The 26,638-nt window shown below is 46.2% G+C and overlaps 1 protein-coding gene across 1 annotated transcript in view; it reads left to right on the top strand.

Moving 5' to 3' along the window:
- The window catches only part of LOC126237475 (uncharacterized), a 555,798-nt gene that overhangs the window by 198,578 nt on the left and 330,582 nt on the right, over window positions 1-26,638 (top strand). Inside the window, exons 7-8 of the mRNA XM_049947618.1 lie at window positions 11,181-11,365; window positions 19,634-19,745. Of these exons, the coding sequence (XP_049803575.1) occupies window positions 11,181-11,365; window positions 19,634-19,745 (297 nt within the window). The remainder of the gene's footprint in view (window positions 1-11,180; window positions 11,366-19,633; window positions 19,746-26,638) is intronic.

Here is a 26,638-nt window from a genome sequence, read left to right as displayed (position 1 = left end):
ATGGCTTACAACGTTACCACTGTTGTTGTCTGCAGTGGGCTTATAAGGACGGAGTGTTGGAGGTTAAACCCCGGCGGACATAGGCGTCTTCAGAGAGTGAGCATTAACTCAAGCGGACAGGGAAGGCCAGGGATACCGTCCGTGTCCTTCCTAGAGGTAACATTCCAGCATTGGGCTGTTAATGGCTGCATCTCGAATGTTGGCTTCACGTATTTTCCAGTGTCTACAACTGCCTCTACACTCTGCAAGCCTCAGCACAATGCTCGACGGAAGGGCTTAGCAGAACATTTTCCGTCCATTCCAGTTCCGTTCGTAAACCACTTTCGATTGTTCTGTGCATGGCTTCGCTTTTCGGTTATTTTCCTGTGCTTGTGATTGGGTCAGATGAGCATCTCAGAAAGTTTCTGCACAACCTGCATATCTGCGATCGTGTGTTGGCTTAGTCCCAGAGGGATGAGGGAATAAAAGGATAGGCCTTATGAAACCTAAAAACGTAACATTACACGCAGCTGTTTGTTTTCTTATTATAGCTGTCGGTTTTGGTTTACACATAATCACGGTATCTGCCTACAGCAGAACACAGTATGAAAAGATTATAAAAGCCCAAAGTCCAATCAGTTATGCGTAGGTGGTACGAATTAACACGAAAGATCAAATTTAATCACATGTCATGGTGTTCATCAGTATGGCAATCCATATAATTAATGCCCCTTCTGTAGTGGTCAAAATCTACACAACCAAACAGTATACTAGCACAAGAGGTGGGGTCTCAAATTTGAAGTCATACTTGTAACTGATAATCAGCTAAATTGAAACGTATCAAAGCGATTCCAGCCACAGATGTTTGTTATGAGAATCAAATCAGACAAAAGATACAGCTAACGCTTCTTCATGCATTCAGTGTTAAAAGATATTATAGCATGGTACATAAAACACTAACTGTATGCATAAGAAGAGAACAAAAATGTTACCATAAAATTACAAGTCAGTTATTGACGAGTGCAACGAAAAAGAAAAATTGTAACATCTCAGGAGCAATTATGTATTCTGTTCTACATTATTCTTACGTTTCACACGTTTAAAGTTTTTTTGGGTAGTTTATATGAGTAGTAATGTATTTGCTAACTCTTCATGAAACGACCGTTAGTTTAAAATTGACAGGAACTAGTCCGTGATGCACGACTCACCCTTTCGTAGCGCCTGCGTTTGAACCTGTATGAGAGCATCCAAGTAGTGTCTGGCTGGAACTCTACGTCCAGACTCTGCAAACAACTGTCTGGTGCATGGCAGAGGGCACTTCCCTGTGGGAGTGTGTTGAAAACGTTGTTGCTGATGTTGTATATTAATGACATTACACACACTGTTAATAGTAACATCAGACTTTTTGCAGATTACGGAATTACGTAGAATGAACAACTCTACAAATATTTACCCAAACCTTGATAAGATTTCAAAGTGGTGCAAAGGTTATTAATTTGATTTAGCTGTTCAGAACGTAAAATACGAGGGCATACAACAAATAACGCAACACATTTTTTTTTCTGAAAGCAGGTTGGTGTATACAGGATTCCAATACACTATATTGTTCCCCACTCTTTTGGCTATTTTTCAACTTAATCTCCGTTCAATGAGACGGCCTCACGCCACCTGACTGGAAGGGCCTGTATGCGCTATGATACCACTGTACTGGTCGACGTCGGAACGAACGTGTTGCTGCAACAGTAACCTCCCCAGCTTTCACGTACTGTTTCCCGCGGATTGCATCCTTCATTGGGCCAGACGGATGGAAGTTGAAAGGTGCGAGATACGGCCTTTACTTGAATGAGGTAGTTTTGTGAGCGCCCCTTGGCTGCGCAGACTTTTGTGAGGCCTTGCGTTGTAATGGAGAAAGAGAAGTTCCTTTAAAGTTTCGCGGTGACTTCTACTGAGAGCATCCGCACGTTTCTACATTGCAGTAGTCACAGCTGTATGCGGCCAGCCGGCACGCGGAAAATCTGACAGACGTCTTGGCCAATGATTCATCGTGCTTTTGTTCACTGCTAGGTCGCCGTAGCGCCTATGAATATCTGCGATGCTCTGCTTTTCCACCAAAAGAAACTCAGTGGCAGCTCTGTGTTTGGAACACACTTCCGTTACAGACGCCATTTTGGAGACTACGCATAGCGCCGCCACCTATCAAAACTTCATGATACTATAGAGACTGAAGCGAGAATATGCCACGGTGACCCATAACCGAAACTGGCCGAGAAAAGAAAATGTTGCGTTATTTGTTGGTTCAAATGGCTCTGAGCACTATGGGACTTAACATCTGAGGTCATCAGTCGCCTAGAACTTAGAACTACTTAAACCTAAGTAACCTAAGGACATCACACACATCCATGCCCGAGGCAGGATTCGAACCTACGACCGTAGCGGTCGCGCGGTTCCAGACTGAAGCGCCTAGAACCGCTCGGCCGGCAGTTATTTGTTGAACACCCCTCATACCTTCTGGGAGGCACTTCACAGTGGTTCCTCTCAACTAGTCTGGTCATATAACATGGACTTGTAGATCTTTAGAAGGTGAACAAGTGGTTGTAGGACTAGATGCAAATGCGAAGTTACAACTGTGACACAGCGGGTAACATGATGAAAAACGACAGGCTCTATAAGATTTAATCCGTGAATTAAATTTAGGCGTGGTAAAGTGTTCAAGTCCGATACCTGTTTACTCCACTAAGACAGGAATAAAATCAAATACTGATGTAATACAAGTCAGCCGTGAAGCCGCCAGTAAAATAGATCAGTGGAAGTTCGCGGATAGTGTTACTGTCAGTGACAATAATGTTATCTTATTTATCCTATTTGGAGAAGCCGTAATTGTGTCGCAGGACTGGATTTCGCAGTACAACTACAAGAAGGCAGACTGGGAGTGCTCCAAGGGAATGCAATCCTCCAGAACTGGATGTCGCCTTTGACGTTAGTGGAGCTGCAACGGCAATTGTAGGCGCAATTAAATACGCAATAACTGTTGTCGTGCCCTGGCGTCCGACCGGCGCCATACGCTGCGTCAGTCCGTGAGCAGAGCACAAAGATGGTATCAGATATCACTGAACCAGGAAAATAGAGAATATACACTCCTGGAAATGGAAAAAAGAACACATTGACACCGGTGTGTCAGACCCACCATACTTGCTCCGGACACTGCGAGAGGGCTGTACAAGCAATGATCACACGCACGGCACAGCGGACATACCAGGAACCGCGGTGTTGGCCGTCGAATGGCGCTAGCTGCGCAGCATTTGTGCACCGCCGCCGTCAGTGTCAGCCAGTTTGCCGTGGCATACGGAGCTCCATCGCAGTCTTTAACACTGGTAGCATGCCGCGACAGCGTGGACGTGAACCGTATGTGCAGTTGACGGACTTTGAGCGAGGGAGTATAGTGGGCATGCGGGAGGCCGGGTAGACGTACCGCCGAATTGCTCAACACGTGGGGCGTGAGGTCTCCACAGTACATCGATGTTGTCGCCAGTGGTCGGCGGAAGGTGCACGTGCCCGTCGACCTGGGACCGGACCGCAGCGACGCACGGATGCACGCCAAGACCGTAGGATCCTACGCAGTGCCGTAGGGGACCGCACCGCCACTTCCCAGCAAATTAGGGACACTGTTGCTCCTGGGGTATCGGCGAGGACCATTCGCAACCGTCTCCATGAAGCTGGGCTACGGTCCCGCACACCGTTAGGCCGTCTTCCGCTCACGCCCCAACATCGTGCAGCCCGCCTCCAGTGGTGTCGCGACAGGCGTGAATGGAGGGACGAATGGAGACGTGTCGTCTTCAGCGATGAGAGTCGCTTCTGCCTTGGTGCCAATGATGGTCGTATGCGTGTTTGGCGCCGTGCAGGTGAGCGCCACAATCAGGACTGCATACGACCGAGGCACACAGGGCCAACACCCGGCATCATGGTGTGGGGAGCGATCTCCTACACTGGCCGTACACCACTGGTGATCGTCGAGGGGACACTGAATAGTGCACGGTACATCCAAACCGTCATCGAAGCCATCGTTCTACCATTCCTAGACCGGCAAGGGAACTTGCTGTTCCAACAGGACAATGCACGTCCGCATGTATCCCGTGCCACCCAACGTGCTCTAGAAGGTGTAAGTCAACTACCCTGGCCAGCAAGATCTCCGGATCTGTCCCCCATTGAGCATGTTTGGGACTGGGTGAAGCGTCGTCTCACGCGGTGTGCACGTCCAGCACGAACGCTGGTCCAACTGAGGCGCCAGGTGGAAATGGCATGGCAAGCCGTTCCACAGGATTACATCCAGCATCTCTACGATCGTCTCCATGGGAGAATAGCAACCTGCATTGCTGCGAAAGGTGGATATAAACTGTACTAGTGCCGACATTGTGCATGCTCTGTTGCCTGTGTCTATGTACCTGTGGTTCTGTCAGTGTGATCATGTGATGTATCTGACCACAGGAATTTGTCAATAAAGTTTCCCCTTCCTGGGACAATGAATTCACGGTGTTCTTATTTCAATTTCCAGGAGTGTATATTAAATGTCCAGAACGAGATTTTCACTCTGTAGCGGAGTGTGCGTTAATATGAAACTTCCTGGCAGATTAAAACTATGTGCTCGACCGAGACTCGAACTCAGGATCTTTGCCTTTCGCGGGCAAGTCCTCTACTATCTGAGCTACCGAAGCACGACTCACGCCCGGTCCTCACAGCTTTACTTCACTTAAATGTGTTCAGATATCTTCGGCAAAGATGTTGTTGTTGTTGTGGTCTGGTTTGATACAGCTCTCCATGCTACTCTATCCTGTGCAAGCTTCTTCATCTCCCAGTAACTACTGCAACCTACATCATTCTGAATCTGCTTAGTGTATTCATCTCTTGGTCTCCCTCGACGATCCCTTGATGCCTCAGAACATGTCCTACCAACCGATCCCTTCTTCTAGTCACGTTGTGCCACAAACGTCTCTTCTCCACAATCCTATTCAGTACCTCCTCATTAGTTACGTGATCTACCCATCTAATCTTCTGCATTCTTCTGTAGCACCACATTTCAAAAGCTTCTATTCTCTTCTTGTCTAAACTATTTATCGTCCATGTTTCACTTCCATACATGGCTACACTCCATACAAATACTTAAATCTATACTCGATATTAACAAATTTCTCTTCTTCAGAAACGCTTTCCTTGCCATTGCCAGCCTACATTTTATATCCTCTCTACTTCGACCATATATATAAGAAAATAATATGTGACGGGCAAGTTGGGACAAATTTGTGCAAGACCGGCTAGCACGAGTTCCACGGGGAACACCATAAAAGGTGGTCCGTGAGTAAATAAGGGCACCTACAGTTCTGGCATCAGTAGGAATTCCAGGGCAGAAGTCGTTAACAAGCGCAAGAGTATGACGTTCAAGGTACTGCAGGATTTCCTGTTTCCGGACGACAGCCTAGAACAGGACAATCCGGCCCAAGTCCAGATCAGACTGTTCTTGGAGACACAGTACGTAAACGAAACGCCAGTTTATCCCTTTTCGTCCCTAGAAGTAGCGCAGAAAATAGTTAAAATGAAAACCACAAACTCTCCAGGGCCCGATGGTATCCTCGTCGAGGTTCTTTAAATCGTTGCAAACAAAATAGCAGCAACTCTGACCAGGTTGTACAACAAATGCCTGGAATTGCGGCAATTCCCTGAAATTTGGAAGCAGGCAAAGGCGGTAATTCTAAGAAACAGGACAGGGCCCCACGTGAATTCAAATCTTACAGGCCTATATGTCTGTTAGATACGTTAGGAAAGACTTTAGACAAATTGCTCTGTTCTCGACTGGAAAGTCATTGGGAACTAAGAGATATGCACGGGTGACATTTCGACTTTCGTCAGGGGTGTTCCAAAGAGGACGCCATCAATCTGGCGGCCGAATTTGCCTCCTCGTTTACCTTCTCGTACCTCATAGGCGTAATAGGAGCTATAGATGGTGCCTTTGACAGCCTGTGGTGGCCGGCATTGTTCTGTCGTTTGCGGGAGATACGGTGCCCAGGTCCGCTGTACGGTAGTCTGAGGCATTACTGTGTGAAATCTTATGGGACTTAACTGCTAAGGGTATCAGTCCCTAAGCTTACACACTACTTATTCTAAATTATCCTAAGGACAAACACACACACCCATGCCCGAGGGAGGACTCGAACCTCCGCCGGGACCAGCCGCACAGCATATGACTGCAGCGCCTTAGATCGCTCGGCTAATCCCGCGCGGCCATTTCTGTGTAAAACGAGCGGTGCGGGTGACGTCCCCGATACAGTTGTTACGAAGAATGTCAGCGAAGGATGTACCCAGGGCTCAGTATGTGGCCCTGTCGAACATAGAGCCACTGCTGTAGTCTCTGCAGGTAGAAGCATCGATATTGGGGCCGTGGCCTTTGCCGACGATCTGTTGTTCCTGGTGCAGGGCAACAGTAGAGTACAGTTGCAAGATAGGTGCAGGACCGCAATAAGTATCTTAATGGACCATTTTAATCGAACAAAAATGACAGTAGCACCTCATTAGTCATGTTACATCATGCTAAAGGGGAAACTGACTAGAGACGCCACAGTTACAACAAATGAAGGTGTAGTCCACTGCGAAAAAGTTTCTAGATATCCGGGAGTACACCTGGATGAGGGATGGAACTTTGGAGCACATATCGAGTAAGTAGGTATAAAAGCTCCAGCGGTGAAGCACAAGCTGATTAGTACAGGGCTGCGATGATTTCATCTCTGTTCTCATACTATCAAGCTATATCACGTAAACATAATGGCTTCGAGGGTGAGCTATGGCCCCAGCCTATGGGCCCACAGCTTGTGAGGCCATCCATGACTTAAGAAGAATACGACGCAACATACTTACAAGATCGATTGGGCCTTTGTGACATCGCCGGCTTACGATCTACTGGTCATTATGTTCTTGTGGCCAGCGAATCTGACTATTCTTCAAAGAGCCGCGAGTTACTGATTAAAGAAGGGAAACGGTGAAACAGTAGAGGACATTATGGGGAAATATTTGACAAGTAAAAGAGAAATCAAAAATGAAGTAATTAATGTTTGGCAAGAGCAGCGGAACAAGTCGGATACTACAAGAAGTAGTCATTCAGTCTTCCCAGATATAAGAGAAAGGCTTAGACTAAAATACCTTCAGCCCAGCAAAGGGACAGTGCATCTTCTTGCAGGACATGGCCCCTACCCTATGTATTTTCACAGGATAGGGAGAACGGAATCAGAAGGTTGCGACTCTGGGGCCAATCCATGTACGCCAGAACATTGCCGGCCGAAGTGGCCGTGCGGTTAAAGGCGCTGCAGTCTGGAACCGCAAGGCCGCTACGGTCGCAGGTTCGAATCCTGCCTCGGGCATGGATGTTTGTGATGTCCTTAGGTTAGTTAGGTTTAACTAGTTCTAAGTTCTAGGGGACTAATGACCTCAGCAGTTGAGTCCCATAGTGCTCAGAGCCAACCAGCCAGAACATTTGTTATTTGACTGCTCTGTTCTCACTGAAGTCACAGAAAGTGACACGAGAAACGTAACTACACATGATATAAGACAACGTATCTTTAACCAAGAAACATTCTGCATAATAGATTAGCTAGCAAGTTCTCAAAACACACGCAGACTTTATACATACTTAACCAAAACAAACAGCTCTCTGAATACGGAAAAGTCACGAGGATGGAGTAACAGTCCGAGGTGCGCGCTGGATGCTCCCCTCGCGTCTACGACGGGACCGTGAGATCGACGGAATGCCGTCGGGGGGACTGGCCGTCTACACAGCACTGGACAGGACGCCTTGGACTGAATCCTCCGTCGAGTTGGTGGCGCCTCTTATTCTTTCTGAAATATTAGAAGTAGGGGGCTCTTAGTAATGTGCTGGCCGAAGTGGCCGTCCGGTTCTAGGCGCTGCAGTCAGGAACCGCGAGACCGCTACGGTCGCAGGTTCGAATCCTGCCTCGGGCAGGGATGTGTGTGATGTCCTTAGGTTAGTCACGTTTAACTAGTTCTAAGTTGAGTCCCATAGTGCTCAGAGCCATTTGAACCTTTTTTTTTTCTTAGTAATGTAGTAATAGAAATTAGTTAATAGAGCGCTTATGTAGGATAGTAATGGTGATGGGAAATGTTGGAAAAAAATGGGAACTTAAGGCAGTGGTTGTACCTAATTAGTAGCCGGCCGTCGCCCCCACCATTAGGCACAAACAAGTTTAGCTTGTCAAGACAAAGTAGGCAGGGAGGAAATTTGTAAAGGATCGTAGTTGTAATGTGGTCTTTGCAAAGCAAGAATAAAGTTGTAATTGTAATGTAAGCTAGAACCATTGTAAAGATAGTAAGTAAATTATGGTTTGTTGATTTTACAACCCATACATGTAATTAGGGATAGACCTTAATTGTAAGAAATCGTGAAAAAAAGAGTTCTAGAAACTTTGCAACTGTAGAGTTTGACGGGATATTTGGCGTCTATTTTCAAGACTCTTGCAGTTCGAGTCCTTCAGCGTCTCCATGGCGCTGGAACTTCCCTTTTGGGAAGGGCGGGCGTTACGGCTGCCCTAACATTTGGCGAATTTGTTTAGATAAGTTGCAATCTATCTAGAAACTCTAAAACTGCAGGTTGTGTAGTTACACTACCACCATACCTGCCTGATTTTTTCGGCACCTAAACATAATCAATAAGTCGAAGAACAACCAAGTGGCCATTGTGGCCGACTGGGTAAGGCGTAATGATCACACAGCTATAAAGAGGTAAATAAATTGAGAAAACTGATTGTAAATCCGAAGATGTAGTATATTGAGGGAATGAAGTACTTATTTACGGTGGAAATCAAATCGCATTGAAATGTTGAGCTACGTTTCCGTGCTTGCAATTCAAAATTTTCTTTTGCTTTAATAGGTAAAAATGTTTCGCTACAATCGTGGCATCCCCAGCATTTTCTTTTTTACTTTTCTTTTACTTTACATTGTGTGTAGCAGATACAGGACGGACACAGTCTTTATATATAAAAGGCAATGTTACGACCAACTGATTCACACACTGACTCACTGTGTTGATTCTATACTGTAGGCGTCGTTTAAGTAAGGGATGAATGTTCTTTTTTTTAAAAAAAACATGTCGCTATTAAGTCAATTTTTAAGCTATACCTACAAAAATCGGTGTTGGTTTCTCGCTCAGAAGTAATGGAATACGTGTTTCAACATTTCATTGAAATGTAGCCCTTATGGGGAAAAATAGCGGGTGAAAGTGTTTTTGAAAATAAATTATTATTAAAGAAGTACTAAAGTATTTTTAGATCTAGACCTATGAAAATTAGTATTTGTAAAAAATACGTGTTCCAGTGTCTTTAGAAATTCAGCCCCTAAGGAGGCATTTATCAAATTTTTCATTATGAAAGCATTTTAAACTAAAATCTATGAAAATTTGATTTTGGCTTCTTTTTCAGAAATAAAAAAATTCGTGTTTCACTATTTTTGGAAACTGAACCCTGCAAAATTGTTTTTATATATTTATTGGCAATGACGTGTTTCGGCCTCGTGAGGCATCATCGAATTAACGTAAGAAATAATGTCGTAAGCCAATATCCGTCCTTTAATGGCAGCACATATTATTTACCTGATCATGATAGGATAATGTTTCCTCAGAATTTTTACCTTAATGCCATGTGCTGACGTTAAAGGAAGTTCTTACGTTGATCTGATGGTGCCCGACAAGGGCGAGACGCGTCTTGCCAATGAATACACTACTGGCCATTAAAATTGCTACACCACGAAGATGACGTGCTACAGACGAGAAATTAAACCGACAGGAAGAAGCTGCTGTAATATGCAAGTGATTAGCTTTTCAGAGCATTCACACCTACAACGTGCTGACATGAGGAAAGTTTCCAACCGATTTCTGATACACAAACAGCAGTTGACCGGCGTTGTCTGCTGAAACGTTGTTGTGATGCCTCGTGTAAGGAAGAGAAATGCGTACCATCACGTTTCCGACTTTGGTAAAGGTCGAATTGTAGCCTATCGCGATTGCGGTATATCGTATCGGGACATTGCTGTCGAGATCCAATGACTGTAAGCAGATTATGGAATCGGTGGGTTCAGGAGGGTAATACGGAACGCCGTGCTGGATCCCAACGGCCTCGTATCACTAGCAGTCGAGATGCCAGCCATCTTATGCGCATGGCTGTAACGGATCGTGCAGCCACGTCTCGATCCCTGAGTCAACAGATGGGGACGTTTGCAAGACAACAACGATCTGCACGAACAGTTCGACGACGTTTGCAGCAGCATGCACTATCAGCTTGGAGACCATGGCTGTGGTTACCCTTGACGCTGCATCACAGACAGGAGCGCCTGCGATGGTGTACTCAACGACGAACCTGGGTGCACGAATGGCAAAACGTCATTTTTTCGGATGAATCCAGGTTCTGTTTACAGCATCATGATGGTCGCATCGGTGTTTGGCGACATCGCGGTGAACGCACATTGGAAGCGTGTATTCGTCATCGCCATACTGACGTATCACCCGGCGTGATGGTATGGGGTGCCATTGGGTACACGTCTCCGTCACCTCTTGTTCGCATTGACGGCACTTTGAACAATGGACGTTACATTTCAGATGTGTTACGACCCGTGGCTCTACCCTTCATTCGATCCCTGCGAAACCCCACATTTCAGCAGGATAATGCACGACCGCATGTTGCAGGTCCAGTACGGGCCTTTCTGGATACAGAAAAGGTTCGACTGCTGCCCTGGCCAGCACATTCTCTCACCAACTGTAAACGTCTGGTCAATGACGGCCGAGCAACTGGCTCGTCACAATACGCCAGTTGCTACTCTTGATGAACTGTGGTATCGTGTTGAAGATGCAATGGCTGGTGTACCTGTACATGCCATCCAAGCCCTGTTTGACTCAATGCCCAGGTGTATCGAGGCCCTTATAACGGCCAGAGGTGGATGTTCTGGGTACTGATTTCTCAGGACCTATGCACCCAAATTGCGTGAAAATGTAATCACATGTCAGTTCTAGTATAATATATTTGCCCAATGAATACCCGTTTACCATCTGCTGTTCTTCTTGGTGTAGCAATTTTAATGGCCAGTAGTGTAAATAAATATGCGTTCAGTATGGCTATCCCTGAGACGCCTCTGACAGCCGTGTGTTATTGTCCCCGCAGGCCTGGTGCTGGGCGGCGGGCTGCGCGCGTGGCTGGAGCAGATGGGCCGCCTGCGGCTGTCGCAGCTGCTGGAGATGTACTACTCGCCGCGCGGCGTCGTGCTGGACGCCCAGGGGCAGCTGAGGGCCTGCCAGCGCTCCGGCGTGCTCTCCACCGCGGGCTACGGGCTGCGCCTGCGCAACGAGGTCAGCCTTCTCCACTGTGCTCCCCTCGCGAGGAGAACACGACCAGCGTGATTACCCCCGATTCCCCAGATACTTCGCTCAGTGGAAGAGGGGTTTAAATAAGTGAATACGTGGCTCTGCTCTCTGCTTATCCGTAGGTATTTCATCGTTTCTGAGAAAACGGCGGTCAAAGCTTTCGAGATAGTTTATATGTCTTTCAGCGAGCGACTAGTACAACCAATGCCGTAGCACAATGGCTAGCGCAGCGATTTCACACTTGTGCACCTCGTATTCATTACCTTCATTTTAATTACCATGAAATTACAACCCCTAGCTGCTTACAAACGTTGACATATGTCAATGGGGACAGATGAAAATGTGTGCCCCGACCGGGACTCGAACCCGGGATCTCCAGCTTACATGGCAGACGCTCTATCCACCTGAGACACCGAGGACACAGAGGATATTGCGACTGCAGGGATTTATCTCTGGCTCGCCTCCCGCGAGACTCACATTCTCAACGTATTGTCCCGCACTACATTCGTAGTGGCCCCGGCCATTATACTCATTACTCGCGGCGCGTTGCCGATTCCCGTAAGAGTTCGGGCACTGTTTGAGCATTCGCACAGAAGAAGAAGATGGTCAAGTGGCCGGTGGGCCTTATATATATATATATATATATATATATATATATATACTCCTGGAAATTGAAATAAGAACACCGTGAATTCATTGTCCCAGGAAGGGGAAACTTTATTGACACATTCCTGGGGTCAGATACATCACATGATCACACTGACAGAACCACAGGCACATAGGCAACAGAGCATGCACAATGTCGGCACTAGTACAGTGCATATCCACCTTTCGCAGCAATGCAGGCTGCTATTCTCCCATGGAGACGATCGTAGAGATGCTGGATGTAGTCCTGTGGAACGGCTTGCCATGCCATTTCCACCTGGCGCCTCAGTTGGACCAGCGTTCGTGCTGGACGTGCAGACCGCGTGAGACGACGCTTCATCCAGTCCCAAACATGCTCAATGGGGGACAGATCCGGAGATCTTGCTGGCCAGGGTAGTTGACTTACACCTTCTAGAGCACGTTGGGTGGCACGGGATACATGCGGACGTGCATTGTCCTGTTGGAACAGCAAGTTCCCTTGCCGGTCTAGGAATGGTAGAACGATGGGTTCGATGACGGTTTGGATGTACCGTGCACTATTCAGTGTCCCCTCGACGATCACCAGTGGTGTACGGCCAGTGTAGGAGATCGCTCCCCACACCATGATGCCGGGTGTTGGCCCGGTGTGCCTCGGTCGTATGCAGTCCTGATTGTGGCGCTCACCTGCACGGCGCCAAACACGCATACGACCATCATTGGCACCAAGGCAGAAGCGACTCTCATCGCTGAAGACGACACGTCTCCATTCGTCCCTCCATTCACGCCTGTCGCGACACCACTGGAGGCGGGCTGCACGATGTTGGGGCGTGAGCGGAAGACGGCCTAACGGTGTGCGGGACCGTAGCCCAGACGGTTGCGAATGGTCCTCGCCGATACCCCAGGAGCAACAGTGTCCCTAATTTGCTGGGAAGTGGCGGTGCGGTCCCCTACGGCACTGCGTAGGATCCTACGGTCTTGGCGTGCATCCGTGCGTCGCTGCGGTCCGGTCCCAGGTCGACGGGCACGTGCACCTTCCGCCGACCACTGGCGACAACATCGATGTACTGTGGAGACCTCACGCCCCACGTGTTGAGCAATTCGGCGGTACGTCCACCCGGCCTCCCGCATGCCCACTATACGCCCTCGCTCAAAGTCCGTCAACTGCACATACGGTTCACGTCCACGCTGTCGCGGCATGCTACCAGTGTTAAAGACTGCGATGGAGCTCCGTATGCCACGGCAAACTGGCTGACACTGACGGCGGCGGTGCACAAATGCTGCGCAGCTAGCGCCATTCGACGGCCAACACCGCGGTTCCTGGTGTGTCCGCTGTGCCGTGCGTGTGATCATTGCTTGTACAGCCCTCTCGCAGTGTCCGGAGCAAGTATGGTGGGTCTGACACACCGGTGTCAATGGTTCTTTTTTCCATTTCCAGGAGTGTATATATATTGTAAATTGAATGTCGTATGGTACTGTAGAGACAGTATATATATATATACTTTCATTTTAGTTTTTCATTATCTACCCATGTCCGTAGAAGATTCCTCAACGAATGTTTTCCAATAAACAGGATGAATCACCTAAAACTTGCACCGCAAATATTACGGAAATTGAAAGTGCTCTTAATGTGCAGTTTTCCTAGAATGGATTGGTAGTCAGGGACTCGTACTGTTAGCCATTTGGTAGATTACAGTACTGCTTTAAAGTGTAGCTTTTGTGCGATCATACACATTTTTAAGTGGAACTATGCCCCTTGACATCAACAAACTAAAGTAGGGTAAATTAGAATGTCTGTGGTGTTTGTTGCAGGGTTATGTACGAGTCATTTACGAGATGTGGTATTTTGTAAAATTTCCATACCGACACTTGTTTGTGCCATTCTACCTGCGTAGTTGCTAGGTGCGATGTTGTTATTTTCGCTTACAGTGTGCTTGTGTGTTCCCTGAGTGCACTGCGACTTGTTACTCGGTTACGAAAATTGGAAATTTGTGTAAGTTCTGTGGGGCCAAGCTGCTTAGATCACCGGTCGCTAGACTTACACACTACTTAATCTAACTTAAACTAACTTACGCTAAGGACAACACGCACACCCATGCCCGAGGGAGTTACTCAGTTAGTGTGTGACAGTCCAAGCAGCAGGTGGTGAGTGGACAATGGGATTTACCACCGCAGAAAAAGCAGACATGCTCATGTTGTGTGGAGAGAGTAAGAAAAACGCAATTTGTTCTTGTACGGTGTATGCGGCAAGATATCCGAATAGACGTCAACAATCTCGGCTATTACATAGCAACCTCTTCAACCATTTACGTGAAGGTCGTAGTACAACAAGCTGACAGTGTAACACAAGGAAACAAGTGACGATGGAAAAGGAGGAAATTAATGTACCCGGTGCTGTCGGAATTGATCCACACGTCAGCTCCTGCGCAATCGCACGAGGAAGTGACACGAGTCAGGCGAGTGTTCTACGCATTCTCCATCGGCATAGGTTGCATCCCTACCACATCTCCCTCCATGAAGAGCTGCATGGAAAGTATTATGAGACTCAGGGGCATTAAGTCAGGATACTCCAGATGTATCATGTATATTGTTTAGTGGCGAAGCCACATTTACCAAACACGGCCAGGTAAACAGCCGAAACATCCACTGTTCGTCTGTTGACACTCCCCTTTTGTTTCGTTAGCTGGAACGTTAGTGTCCATGGAGTGTAAACGTGTTGTGTAGGATAGTAAACCATCAGCTCATAGGCTCGCTTTTCGTAGATTAAACACTGAACGCCTCCTAACAGACCGTCTTTCACGTGTACTAGAAGACATTCCTCTGCAGACTAGGAGGAACTAGTGGTATCAACGTGATGGCTGTCCAGCCCATAGTGCACGAAGTACTACAGTTTGACTTCAAGAATTTTTTCCGAATCGTTGCTTTGGACGCAAAGGGCCTGTACCTTGGTCGGCCCATTCCCCTGATTTGACGCTGTAGACTATTTTCTGGGGGAAAACTGAAACACGCTGTCTGCAAGGACATACGAGCCACACCCGTTGCTATGCAACGAAGTATTGCCATAGCCTGCTCTGACATTTCAGCTGAAATGCCAGCTCGTGTGCAGCAGTCGTTCTATAGCAGACTGGAAGTGTGTATTGCCGCTTACACTGGTCATTTTGAACACAATTTGTGATAGTCAGTTGTCTCGTTACTGGTCAGAATCCACGTTACTTAGTGTATGACTTGTGGTGTTCTTTAGTATATGCTACCTCAGGTATTGTACAAGTGTCGGTGTCGGAACAGAATCCTGCAACAAACGCCGCTGTCATTCTAATTTACCAAACTTTAGATTGTTAATGTCAATAGCCTTTGTTGCATTTAAAAAAAATGGACAAAAGACACAATTTCTATTATTACAACACTACGAGCCCCTGACTATCAATACATTCTGTGAAAACCGCACATCAATAGCAGTTTCCATTTCCTCAATATCTGCGGTGCAAGTTTTAGGTGATTTGGTCTGTAAAATCAAACAATGCCGTCTTTATTCGCCCACTAATTGTATTTCTGGCGAATGAATTAAAAAAACCTAAATAAAAATAAATGAATGAGATAGATATTTGAAATTGTTATCGGTGAAATTCCTGTAGTGTATCTTGATTCATAATCATTTGCAAGCGCCAATTTTCAGTAGTGTGATCAGCTATGGACGGTTTACCAAGAAATTGTTTCCAGTGCGTGGAATCTTCAGCAATGTTTACGACGTTTCTTTCCCGAGTGAGATTCGTACGAAGAAATATCCTTCGCGCGATGCTCGTAGTGTTCGGAATTTCTGTTTCGAATGTTTCTACGGTCAGTATCATCCAAGGGAATGCACCAAGTCTTCTTGAAGAATAAAAATTGGAATAAAGTATAAAAATCGATATAAGAATGAAATACAACATGAAAAAAAGTTTTGCATCACTTCGGTTCCGAAAGTTCCGGAACCTGTACAGGAAATTGGAATAGAGATCAACATAAACATGATTTCCACCCTTTTTATTGCTCATGAAAACACACATTGCATGTTGTACCACCATACAGCGAGACCTTCAGAGGTGGTGGTCCAGATTGCTGTACACACCGGTACCTATAATGCTCAGTAGCACGTCCTCTTGCACTGATCCATGCGTGTATTCGTCGTGGCACACTCTCAACAAGTTCATCAGGGCACTGTTGGTTCAAATTGTCCCAATCCTCAACGGCGATACGTCCTAGATCCCTCACAGTGGTTGGAGGGTCACGTCGTCCATAAAGAAAAAAGCACTCCGGCTTCAGGCCACAAGTGTCCCATCGGGACCATCCGACCGCCATGTCATCCTGAATGAGGATGTGGATAGGAGGGGCGTGTGGTCAGCACACCGCTCTCCCGGTCGGCCGGTCGGTACGATGCTTATCTTTGACCGGAGCCGCTACTATTCGGTCGAGTAGCTCCTCAATTGGCATCACGAGGCTGAGTGCAACCCGAAAAATGCCAACAGCGCATGGCGGCCCGGATGGTCCCCCATCCAAGTGCCGGCCACACCCGACAGCGCTTAACTTCGGTGGTCTGACGGGAAGCGGTGTTACCATTGCAGTAAAGCCGTTGCCTAGTCCATAAACAGCCCTTTTCAATCTATCCCAGGCATGTGCGATAGAATTCATGCCTGGAGAACATGCTGGCCACTCTAGTCGAGCGATGTCGTTATCCTGAAGGAAGTCATTCAGAAGATGTGCAAGATGGGGGCGAGAATTGTCGTCGACGAAGACGAATTCCTCGCCAATATGCTGCCGATATGGTTGCGCTATCGGCATTCACGTATCGTTCAGCCGTCACAGCACCTTCCATTACCACCAGCGGCGTACGTCGGCCCCCACATAATACCACCCCAAAACAGCAGGGAACCTCCATCTTGCTGCACCCGCTGGACAGTGTGTCTAAGGCGTTCATGCCAGTCCTGAGTGGTCCATTCGGCATGTTGTTGGGCCCATCTGTACCGCGCTGCATGGTGTCGTGGATGCAAAGACGGACCTCGCCATGGGCGTCGGAAGTTGTGCATCATGCAGCCTATTGCGCACAGTTTGAGTCGTATCACGACGTCCTGTGGCTGCACGAAAAGCATTATTCAACATGGTGTCGTTGCTGTCAAGGTTCCTCCGAGCTAGAATCCTTAGATAGCGGTCATGCACTGCAGTAGCGGCCCTTGGGCGGCCTGAGAGAGGCATATGTTCCACAGTTCCTGTCCTCTGTATCTCCGTCATGTCCGAACAATATCGCTTCGGTTCACTCCGAGACACCTGGACACTTCCCTTGTTGATAGCCCTTCCTGGCACAAAGTAACAATGCGGACGCGATCGAACCTCTGTATTGACCGTCTAGGCATGGTTGAACTACAGACAACTCGAGCTGTGTACCTCCTTTCTGGTGGACTGACTGGAACTGATCGGCTGTCGGACTCCCTCACTCTAATAGCCGCTGCTCATGCATGGTTGTTTACTTCTTTGGGCGGGTTTAGTGACATCTCTGAACAGTCAAAGAGACTGTGTCTGTGATACAATATCCACAGTCAACATCTATCTTCAGGAGCTCTGGGAACCGGGGTGACGCAAAACTTTTTTTGATGTGTGTATAAGAATATGAGAAATCAAAAACATTATAAACCCTGAAAATAACATTCACATATACATTACATAATAAATGTATGACGCTTATTGTGAAACTCAGTTGTAATTTTTCAGTTAAAAAAAAAGCCCTCGTAACCTCTATCTTGATAATAACATTCCTCTGGTAACCTTTTACAGACATGGGCACATAGATGAAAAAAATAAAATCAAACAATGTGAATGAAAACAATAATCGGGTTTCGAAGACGGGGCGCAAACATGAGGAACCGCAACACTAGCCACTGCGCCACCATTTCCACTGACAGCAACGTGCACTAAAAGGTACCTACGATACGTCAAAAACTTTCATCGTTATTTTCTCAGAAACGATCGAGTATCCGCATATAGCCCGAGACACGTGTTCACTTATTTTGACTCCTCTTGCACCGACCGAAGTTTCTGAGAAATCAGGTCATGGCACTTGCCGAGTTCTCCTTGTCAGATTCTAGCGCAGTGTGGCTCAACGTTCCTTTCAAGCATACTGAGTCTCCATAAAGCTCGACTGTCATTTCAAAAAATAGGGTAGCGCATCGAGGTTTGTTATAAAACATTTAGCAGCTCTCAAAGTTTTTTGCTGTTATGTCAAAGTTCCTGTGTTCGCCCCAGTTGTCACTCGTAGAACACGAAGAAGATAATTGAATACAGTCCGTGTGCGGGTCAGTGTTACAGAATCAACAGTTATGTTTGCGGCATTCATTCGTGCACGAAGGGTAGCAATGTCATTGACTGGTATTAAGTACACGCCACGCTTGACGTAACCCCATAAAAAGAAGTCTAATGGCGTCAAACTTGGACAGCGGCGGGTGTCATGTGACCGGACCATCACCACCCATCCACCTCTTATCCTGTAGCACCGTCATGCTGGAAGATGATGGTCGGCTGTAGCTCTTCCATGTGTGTTAGCAGGAACTAACAGCTCGAGCATGTCCGGGTAACGATTTTCCGCGAACAAAATGGACCTATCAACTATCGCTTTATGGAATACCAAACATTATGTGAGATTTAAAACTTTCCTGGCGTACATATTGTTCCACAAAATTTCGGGCGAACTGCCGGATGTTTCTAACTTCCTCTCACAATATTTCGGTGCAGAGTTTGCTGGCCATCTTCAAGTGATACTGGCGAAAACTCCCTGAGCTCTGGTATTTAAAGCCCCTCCGGCATTTGTGTGGTGGATTCACTTGGCTTTGTACGCCCTCCGTGGTGAAAACACACCGCATCGACATCAGTTCGATTGTCTTCTCGCGGTTTCATCACATAACTACGCCGGCTACGGAGGACTCGAAGGTTTTCGACGACTGGATTCCATGCCGAATTCAACTGGAAACAGCCGTAACGATTGATAAGAGTCTCATTGTCAGATTTTATAACATGTTAAATAGGACAAGCCATCGTCACATTTTATTACGTTCACAAATGTTTTTAGTTAGGTTGTATAATTCAGTAAGGGTTCATTTTTACCCGTAACTATATTCAGGCTTTTCATAAATGAAATTCATCCCACGCCCCATCCACCTTTGGTCAAAGGCGCATCCTATAGCACTTCCTTCAGCAATAATTGAATACAGGCCCTTGTTTTACATAAATTATAAGTTATTTAAATTTGCCCAAGATTAAATAGTTTGGATCTTACATTTTTAAATGCACGGCCTCGACTACCAAACCAAAGCCAACACTGTACAGGCTGCAGCCGCCTTCCTTAAGTGAGCAAATTCCCGCGAAGTACGCGAGCTATCGATAGTAGCAACGGTAACTCTGCTTCTCTATTTAATACTAAAACTCTTTACAACGACGCAGCAACCTTTTATTGTCCGGAAATATGTAGTTCCATATCTATAACTGAAACTGAACAAAGGATAAATACAATTGTGAGCAGTGATACCGACAACACATTGCAAGGCGTTCATCACCACGCTCTTTCAGCAGTGTGCCAGTGAGAGTGTCTGCTGAGTGGTTCGGCTGTTCCAGACGCTGAACATGGCGCGGCTGCTGTACATGAGGTCTGACGGGCCGCAGCTGAGCGACGCGGCCATACAGAACTACACCAACGCGTCCGTCAGCGCCTTCTCCAGTTACTACCGTGAGTACCACGCACTTCAGCTTTTGTGAGTCTTCAGTCTTCTGACTGGTTTGATGCGGCTAACCGCTTCATCTCAGAGTAGCACTTGCAACCTACGTCCTCAATTATCCGCTTAATGAAGGCAAGGCCTCCGGTGCAGATTGTATACCAGTCAGGTTCCTTTCATAGCATACTAATACAATAGCTCCATATCTAGCAAATGCATAAAACCGCTCGCTCATTCGTAGATCCGTACCTATACAGGGTGTTACAAAAAGGTACGGCCAAACTTTCAAGAAACATTCCTCACACACAAATAAAGAAAAGATGTTATGTGGGCATGTGTCCGGAAACGCTTAGTTTCCATGTTAGAGCTCATTTTAGTTTCGTCAGTATGTACTCTACTTCCTCGATTCACAGCCAGTTGGCCGAAATGAAGGAAGGTAATGTTGACTTCGGTGCTTGTGTTGACATGCGACTCATTGCTCTACATTACTAGCATCAAGCGCATCAGTACGTAGCATCAACAGGTTAGTGTTCTTCACGAACGTGGTTTTGCAGTCAGTGCAATGTTTACAAATGCGGAGTTGGCAGATACCCATTTGATGTATGGATTAGCACGGGGCAATAGCCGTGGCGCGGTACGTTTGTATCGAGACAGATTTCCAGAACGAAGGTGTCCCGAAAGGAAGACGTTCGAAGCAATTGATCGGCGTCTTAGGGAGCACGGAACATTTCAGCCTATGACTCGCGACAGGGGAAGACCTAGAACGACGAGGACACCTGCAATGGACGAGGCAATTCTTCGTGCAGTTGACGATAACCCTAATGTCAGCGTCAGAGACGTTGCTGCTGTACAAGGTAACGCTGACCACGTCACTGTATGGAGAGTGCTGCGGGAGAACCAGTTGTTTCCGTACCATGTACAGCGTGTGCAGGCACTATCAACAGCTGATTGGCCTCCACGGGTACACTTCTGCGAATGGTTCATCCAACAATGTGTCAATCCTCATTTCAGTGCAAATGTTCTCCTTACGAATGAGGCTTCATTCCAACGTGATCAAATTGTAAATTTTCACAATCAACATGTGTGGGCAGACGAGAATCCGCATGCAATTGTGCAATCACGTCATCAAAACAGATTTTCTGTGAACGTTTGGGCAGGCATTGTTGGTGATGTCTTGATTGGGCCCCATGTTTTTCCACCTACGCTCAATGGAGCACGTTATCATGATTTCATATAGGATACTCTACCTGTGCTGCTAGAACATGTGCCTTTACAAGTACGACACGACATGTGGTTCATGCACGATGGAGCTCCCGCACATTTCCGTCGAAGTGTTCGTACGCTTCTCAACAACAGATTCGGTGACCGATGGATTGGTAGAGGCGGATCAATTCCATGGCCTCCACGCTCTCCTGACCTCAACCCTCTTGACTTTCATTTATGGGGGCATTTGAAAGCTCTTGTCTACGCAACCCCGGTACCAAATGTAGAGACTCTTCGTGCTCGTATTGTGAACGGCTGTGCTACAATACGCCATTCTCCAGGGCTGCGTCAGCGCATCATGGATTCCATGCGACGGAGGGTGGATGCATGTATCCTCGCTAACGGAGGACATTTTGAACATTTCCTGTAACAAAGTGTTTGAAGTCACGCTGGTACGTTCTGTTGCTATGTGTTTCCATTCCATGATTAATGTGATTTGAAGAGAAGTAATAAAATGAGCTCTAACGTGGAAAGTAAGCGTTTCCGGACACATGTCCACATAACATATTTTCTTTCTTTGTGTGTGAGGAATGTTTCCTGAAAGTTTGGCCGTACCTTTTTGTAACACCCTGTTATTGGATTAAGATAGGTCGATTTAGCGGGTCAGCAGAGGTGCCTTAGGAGATTTGACTGTTTGTCAAATCAGTAACGTATATGTTCTGCGCTGTCTACAAGTGTGCCGTCTATAGTGACCCTCCCTCTCTTACTGTATATTTTCATCTGATTATATATATATATATATATATATATATATATATATATATATATATATATATATATATATATATATATATATACATATATACTCCTGGAAATTGAAATAAGAACACCGTGAATTCATTCTCCCAGGAAGGGGAAACTTTATTGACACATTCCTGGGGTCAGATACATCACATGATCACACTGACAGAACCACAGGCACATAGACACAGGCAACAGAGCATGCACAATGTCGGCACTAGTACAGTGTATATCCACCTTTCGCAGCAATGCAGGCTGCTATTCTCCCATGGAGACGATCGTAGAGATGCTGGATGTAGTCCTGTGGAACGGCTTGCCATGCCATTTCCACCTGGCGCCTCAGTTGGACCAGCGTTCGTGCTGGACATGCAGACCGCGTGAGACGACGCTTCATCCAGTCCCAAACATGCTCAATGGGGGACAGATCCGGAGATCTTGCTGGCCAGGGTAGTTGACTTACACCTTCTAGAGCACGTTGGGTGGCACGGGATACATGCGGACGTGCATTGTCCTGTTGGAACAGCAAGTTCCCTTGCCGGTCTAGGAATGGTAGAACGATGGGTTCGATGACGGTTTGGATGTACCGTGCACTATTCAGTGTCCCCTCGACGATCACCAGTGGTGTACGGCCAGTGTAGGAGATCGCTCCCCACACCATGATGCCGGGTGTTGGCCCTGTGTGCCTCGGTCGTATGCAGTCCTGATTGTGGCGCTCACCTGCACGGCGCCAAACACGCATACGCCCATCATTGGCACCAAGGCAGAAGCGACTCTCATCGCTGAAGACGACACGTCTCCATTCGTCCCTCCATTCACGCCTGTCGCGACACCACTGGAGGCGGGCTGCACGATGTTGGGGCGTGAGCGGAAGACGGCCTAACGGTGTGCGGGACCGTAGCCCAGCTTCATGGAGACGGTTGTGAATGGTCCTCGCCGATACCCCAGGAGCAACAGTGTCCCTAATTTGCTGGGAAGTGGCGGTGCGGTCCCCTACGGCACTGCGTAGGATCCTACGGTCTTGGCGTGCATCCGTGCGTCGCTGCGGTCCGGTCCCAGGTCGACGGGCACGTGCACCTTCCGCCGACCACTGGCGACAACATCGATGTACTGTGGAGACCTCACGCCCCACGTGTTGAGCAATTCGGCGGTACGTCTACCCGGCCTCCCGCATGCCCACTATACGCCCTCGCTCAAAGTCCGTCAACTGCACATACGGTTCACGTCGACGCTGTCGCGGCATGCTACCAGTGTTAAAGACTGCGATGGAGCTCCGTATGCCACGGCAAACTGGCTGACACTGACGGCGGCGGTGCACAAATGCTGCGCAGCTAGCGCCATTCGACGGCCAACACCGCGGTTCCTGGTGTGTCCGCTGTGCCGTGCGTGTGATCATTGCTTGTACAGCCCTCTCGCAGTGTCCGGAGCAAGTATGGTGGGTCTGACACACCGGTGTCAATGTGTTCTTTTTTCCATTTCCAGGAGTGTATATATATATATAAGAATGAATGTTGGTATTGATCTTACTTGGTCGGTGGTTGAGCTATCGGAATTGCCTGCAATTATTTACATAAACGCTCGTCGCTTCCGCTTGGCGTGTGAAAACAATTGGAATAAATACAACGACAAAGCACAGAAAATTGTCTTGCGTTTGTCACAGTTAAAGATGTGACATTACGTGAGAAAAGATTATGAAATGTTGTTAACGAACATGTCCGGTAAAGCCTCGCGTATATGACGTCAACAGTATGAAATTGTTTAGGTTTGCCCGACATATAATATACACTATCGAGAGGGATTGCCAGTACAAACACTCACGTAATAAAAAATTATTGTAATGAAATAACTTTTATTGTTTGAGAATCCAGAATGAAAAATAACTCGACTTCGTTTATCTATTTTGTATTTGTCTTCAAGTTAAGTCTTTAATAAAACATTCATTGTTACCAGATTTCTTCAAGCGAAATCGACCAAGTCAGAGTATTTAATACGTAAAAAAATATTCCTGAGCACTAAGCTCGAAAATTATTACATAGATATAAAGCTATTAGCGGTTTATGGTCGCGACCCAACAATGATCTGCAATAGCTTATGGTGGTTCAAATGGCTCTGAGCACTATGGGAGTTAACATTTATGGTCATCAGTCCCCTAGAACTTAGAAATACTTAAACCTAACTAACCTAAGGACAGTACACAACACCCAGTCATCACAATAGCTTATGACCGTTAGAAAAACTCTAATATTTACTTAATAATTCAGGAGAGGAGTTCTCCACACACGAACAAAGCAGATTAATATTTTATCTACTGAATTATGCTCTGATATCAAGCACAAAATAATAATTTTACAATACATATTTCACAATTCACCATATTTTCACAACACGACACTGTTTCCAATTTTATCGCTCTAGTACATGTAAGACTTAAACAGGGATGCCACACGTCGTCTCGGTGATATCACAATTATCATGCACATGTAGAAGAAAAGGCAACACTTGGTCACAGATAATGTTGAAATGAGTATGATGGTTCTTGTACACGGTAAGCTATATGAGGGGGCCCACCGAATGGTATAAAAATCCCCAAAATATCACAGAACTGTCTCCAGCCTGAACCGAACCCTTCACACTCACACTTAAGGGTTAAACGACTATTTACGGCGTTCGGTGCCTTGCATACTTTAAATAAGGAAAGAAGGAAGATTGGGGTTTAGCGTCCCGTCGACATCGAAGTCACTAGAGACGGAGCACCAACTCGGAATAAAGATGGAGAAGGAAATCGGCCGTGCACTTTTCAAAGGAACCATCCCGGCATTTACTTGGAGCGATTTAGGATGAACACGGAAAACCTAAGTCTCGATGGCCCGACACGGGTCTGAACCGTCGTCCTCCCGAATGAGAGTCCATTGTGCTGCTAACCACTTCGGTACCTCGCTCTGTGCCCGTTTAAGACATGCAACTTTAATGTGCGTTCAGTTGTTTGCCTTAGCAATTTTCTGTTTCAAGCGGATTTAGACTAATCTGCGTTTACTGACAACAGCAATTCCTGTTGTGTTTGAAACGAGATTTTCTTGAAAAGACGTCACATTGGTCAACCGTCACTGCCGGTTAGTATCTCTTTACCACCAGTGGTTTTGCACTGTGCTACAAGGCTGCTGGCGGTACACCAATACTTGTAAACACGTTGGACAGCTCGTGTTGAAACATCATGCTAACAGCATGTACTGCGTCACTTGGAACGACAGGAATTCGAAACTGTTTGTGAGATAAACGAGTGTAAGAGTAGTAGCTCATGTGTAGACTTTTTAGATACATAATCACAGTAATAAAAGTAGTACCATCCCCTTTACTGAAAATGCAGGTAGCGAAATATTCGAAAACATCAAAAGATGAATCAAGGCAAAAAAGATTATCATTAAATGTTCACAGCACTCACTACTTACTGTTCAGTGCTTCTGACAGATCCCCACAAGTTATTAAAATAGTGTAATGGCAAAGGGAAATACAAGAAGTAAAAAGTACTAAGTTTGTAGAACTACAGGCAGATCACAAACTTAAATGAAAAATCCAACGCCTATAGCTTGGAGTTCGCAGGATTACTGTCGTAGGTGATTCAGAAATTAGTAGATTAGTTTATTCCGTGTATTTCCATTCACCAATGAGTAATGGAATTCATTTTCGGGGAACTCAACTTACAGTGAGATTATTTTCAGAGTACAGAAGCAAGTTACAAGAATTTTGTTAGTGAAGCCTGACATTATCAGGGAAGGGCACAGCGGTCTTAAAGTTAATTGTTAAAATTATAAAAAATTATACAAAAAATTTTACTGTCTAGACCACAGTTTTTAATTTCTTGTGTCAGTTGCTTAAAGTTCTCACTGTATTGCCTGTTTCACAATTGATACAGTTGTTTTTGAAAGGACCTTACTCCACAGTCTTCAGGAACGAAGGGAAACTTTCTGTGGGTGAATATATGGATTGTAACATGTCTACGACCATAATAAAATGGATATTTTGCCACTACTGTAATTGCTATGTTTTTCAATCTCTTTGAAAAAAAAATGTCCAAAATCTTAGAAGGAGATCCTTTTCTTGAGAAAGTAATGCATAAGCTTGACCAAGTTACGTTTTTAGCAGTGTTTTAAGTTGTTAATTTTTTTACAATATTGCAATACAACGTACAAAACTGTTTCATTGATCACCACCTGCAACAGTAGCTGCAGCAGTGTTACATATAGGCTATTTCATGAAATCATCAAAGAGGTATCTATTTTGATGCGAAATACAATCAAGTAAACGTTGAAGGTCTTGCTGTTTGTTCCTGTTAATAACCACCGCCCCAGTGTAAGCCTTTTCAAAATTAAAAATAACAGACGCTTCCAGAAATAAAAGATCGAATGTATACCTCTGTAATCCTGCTCTATATTCAAAAGCAATGGTACCTGACTGTTACTTAGGATGGTCAAAATGCATAAACAAACATGTTTGAACACGATTTTGTAGTATTTTAGAACATGCCTACATTTTGAATCGTTCGACAACAGCCCTTTCCTATGTTGGCCACTACATAGAGAAGATTAAAGTGATAAATGATTCTTATTTTGCCCAAATCAACCGTCGGGCCGCCCGGAGTGGCCGAGCGGTTCTAGGCGCTACAGTCTGGAACCGCGCGACCGCTACGGTCGCAGGTTCGAATCCTGCCTCGGGCATGGATGTGTGTGATGTCCTTAGGTTATTTAGGTTTAAGTAGTTCTAAGTTCTAGGGGACTAATGACCTCAGAAGTTAAGTCCCATAGTGCTCAGAGCCATTTGAACCATTTCAGCCGGCCGAAGTGGCCGTGCGGTTAAAGGCGCTGCAGTCTGGAACCGCAAGACCGCTACGGTCGCAGGTTCGAATCCTGCC

The sequence above is a fragment of the Schistocerca nitens genome, chromosome 2 (genome assembly GCF_023898315.1).
Source record: "Schistocerca nitens isolate TAMUIC-IGC-003100 chromosome 2, iqSchNite1.1, whole genome shotgun sequence".
Taxonomy (NCBI): domain Eukaryota; kingdom Metazoa; phylum Arthropoda; class Insecta; order Orthoptera; family Acrididae; genus Schistocerca; species Schistocerca nitens.
The sequence above is the reverse complement of the archived record's forward strand: the minus strand, read 5'-3'. Positions and strand labels throughout refer to the sequence as shown.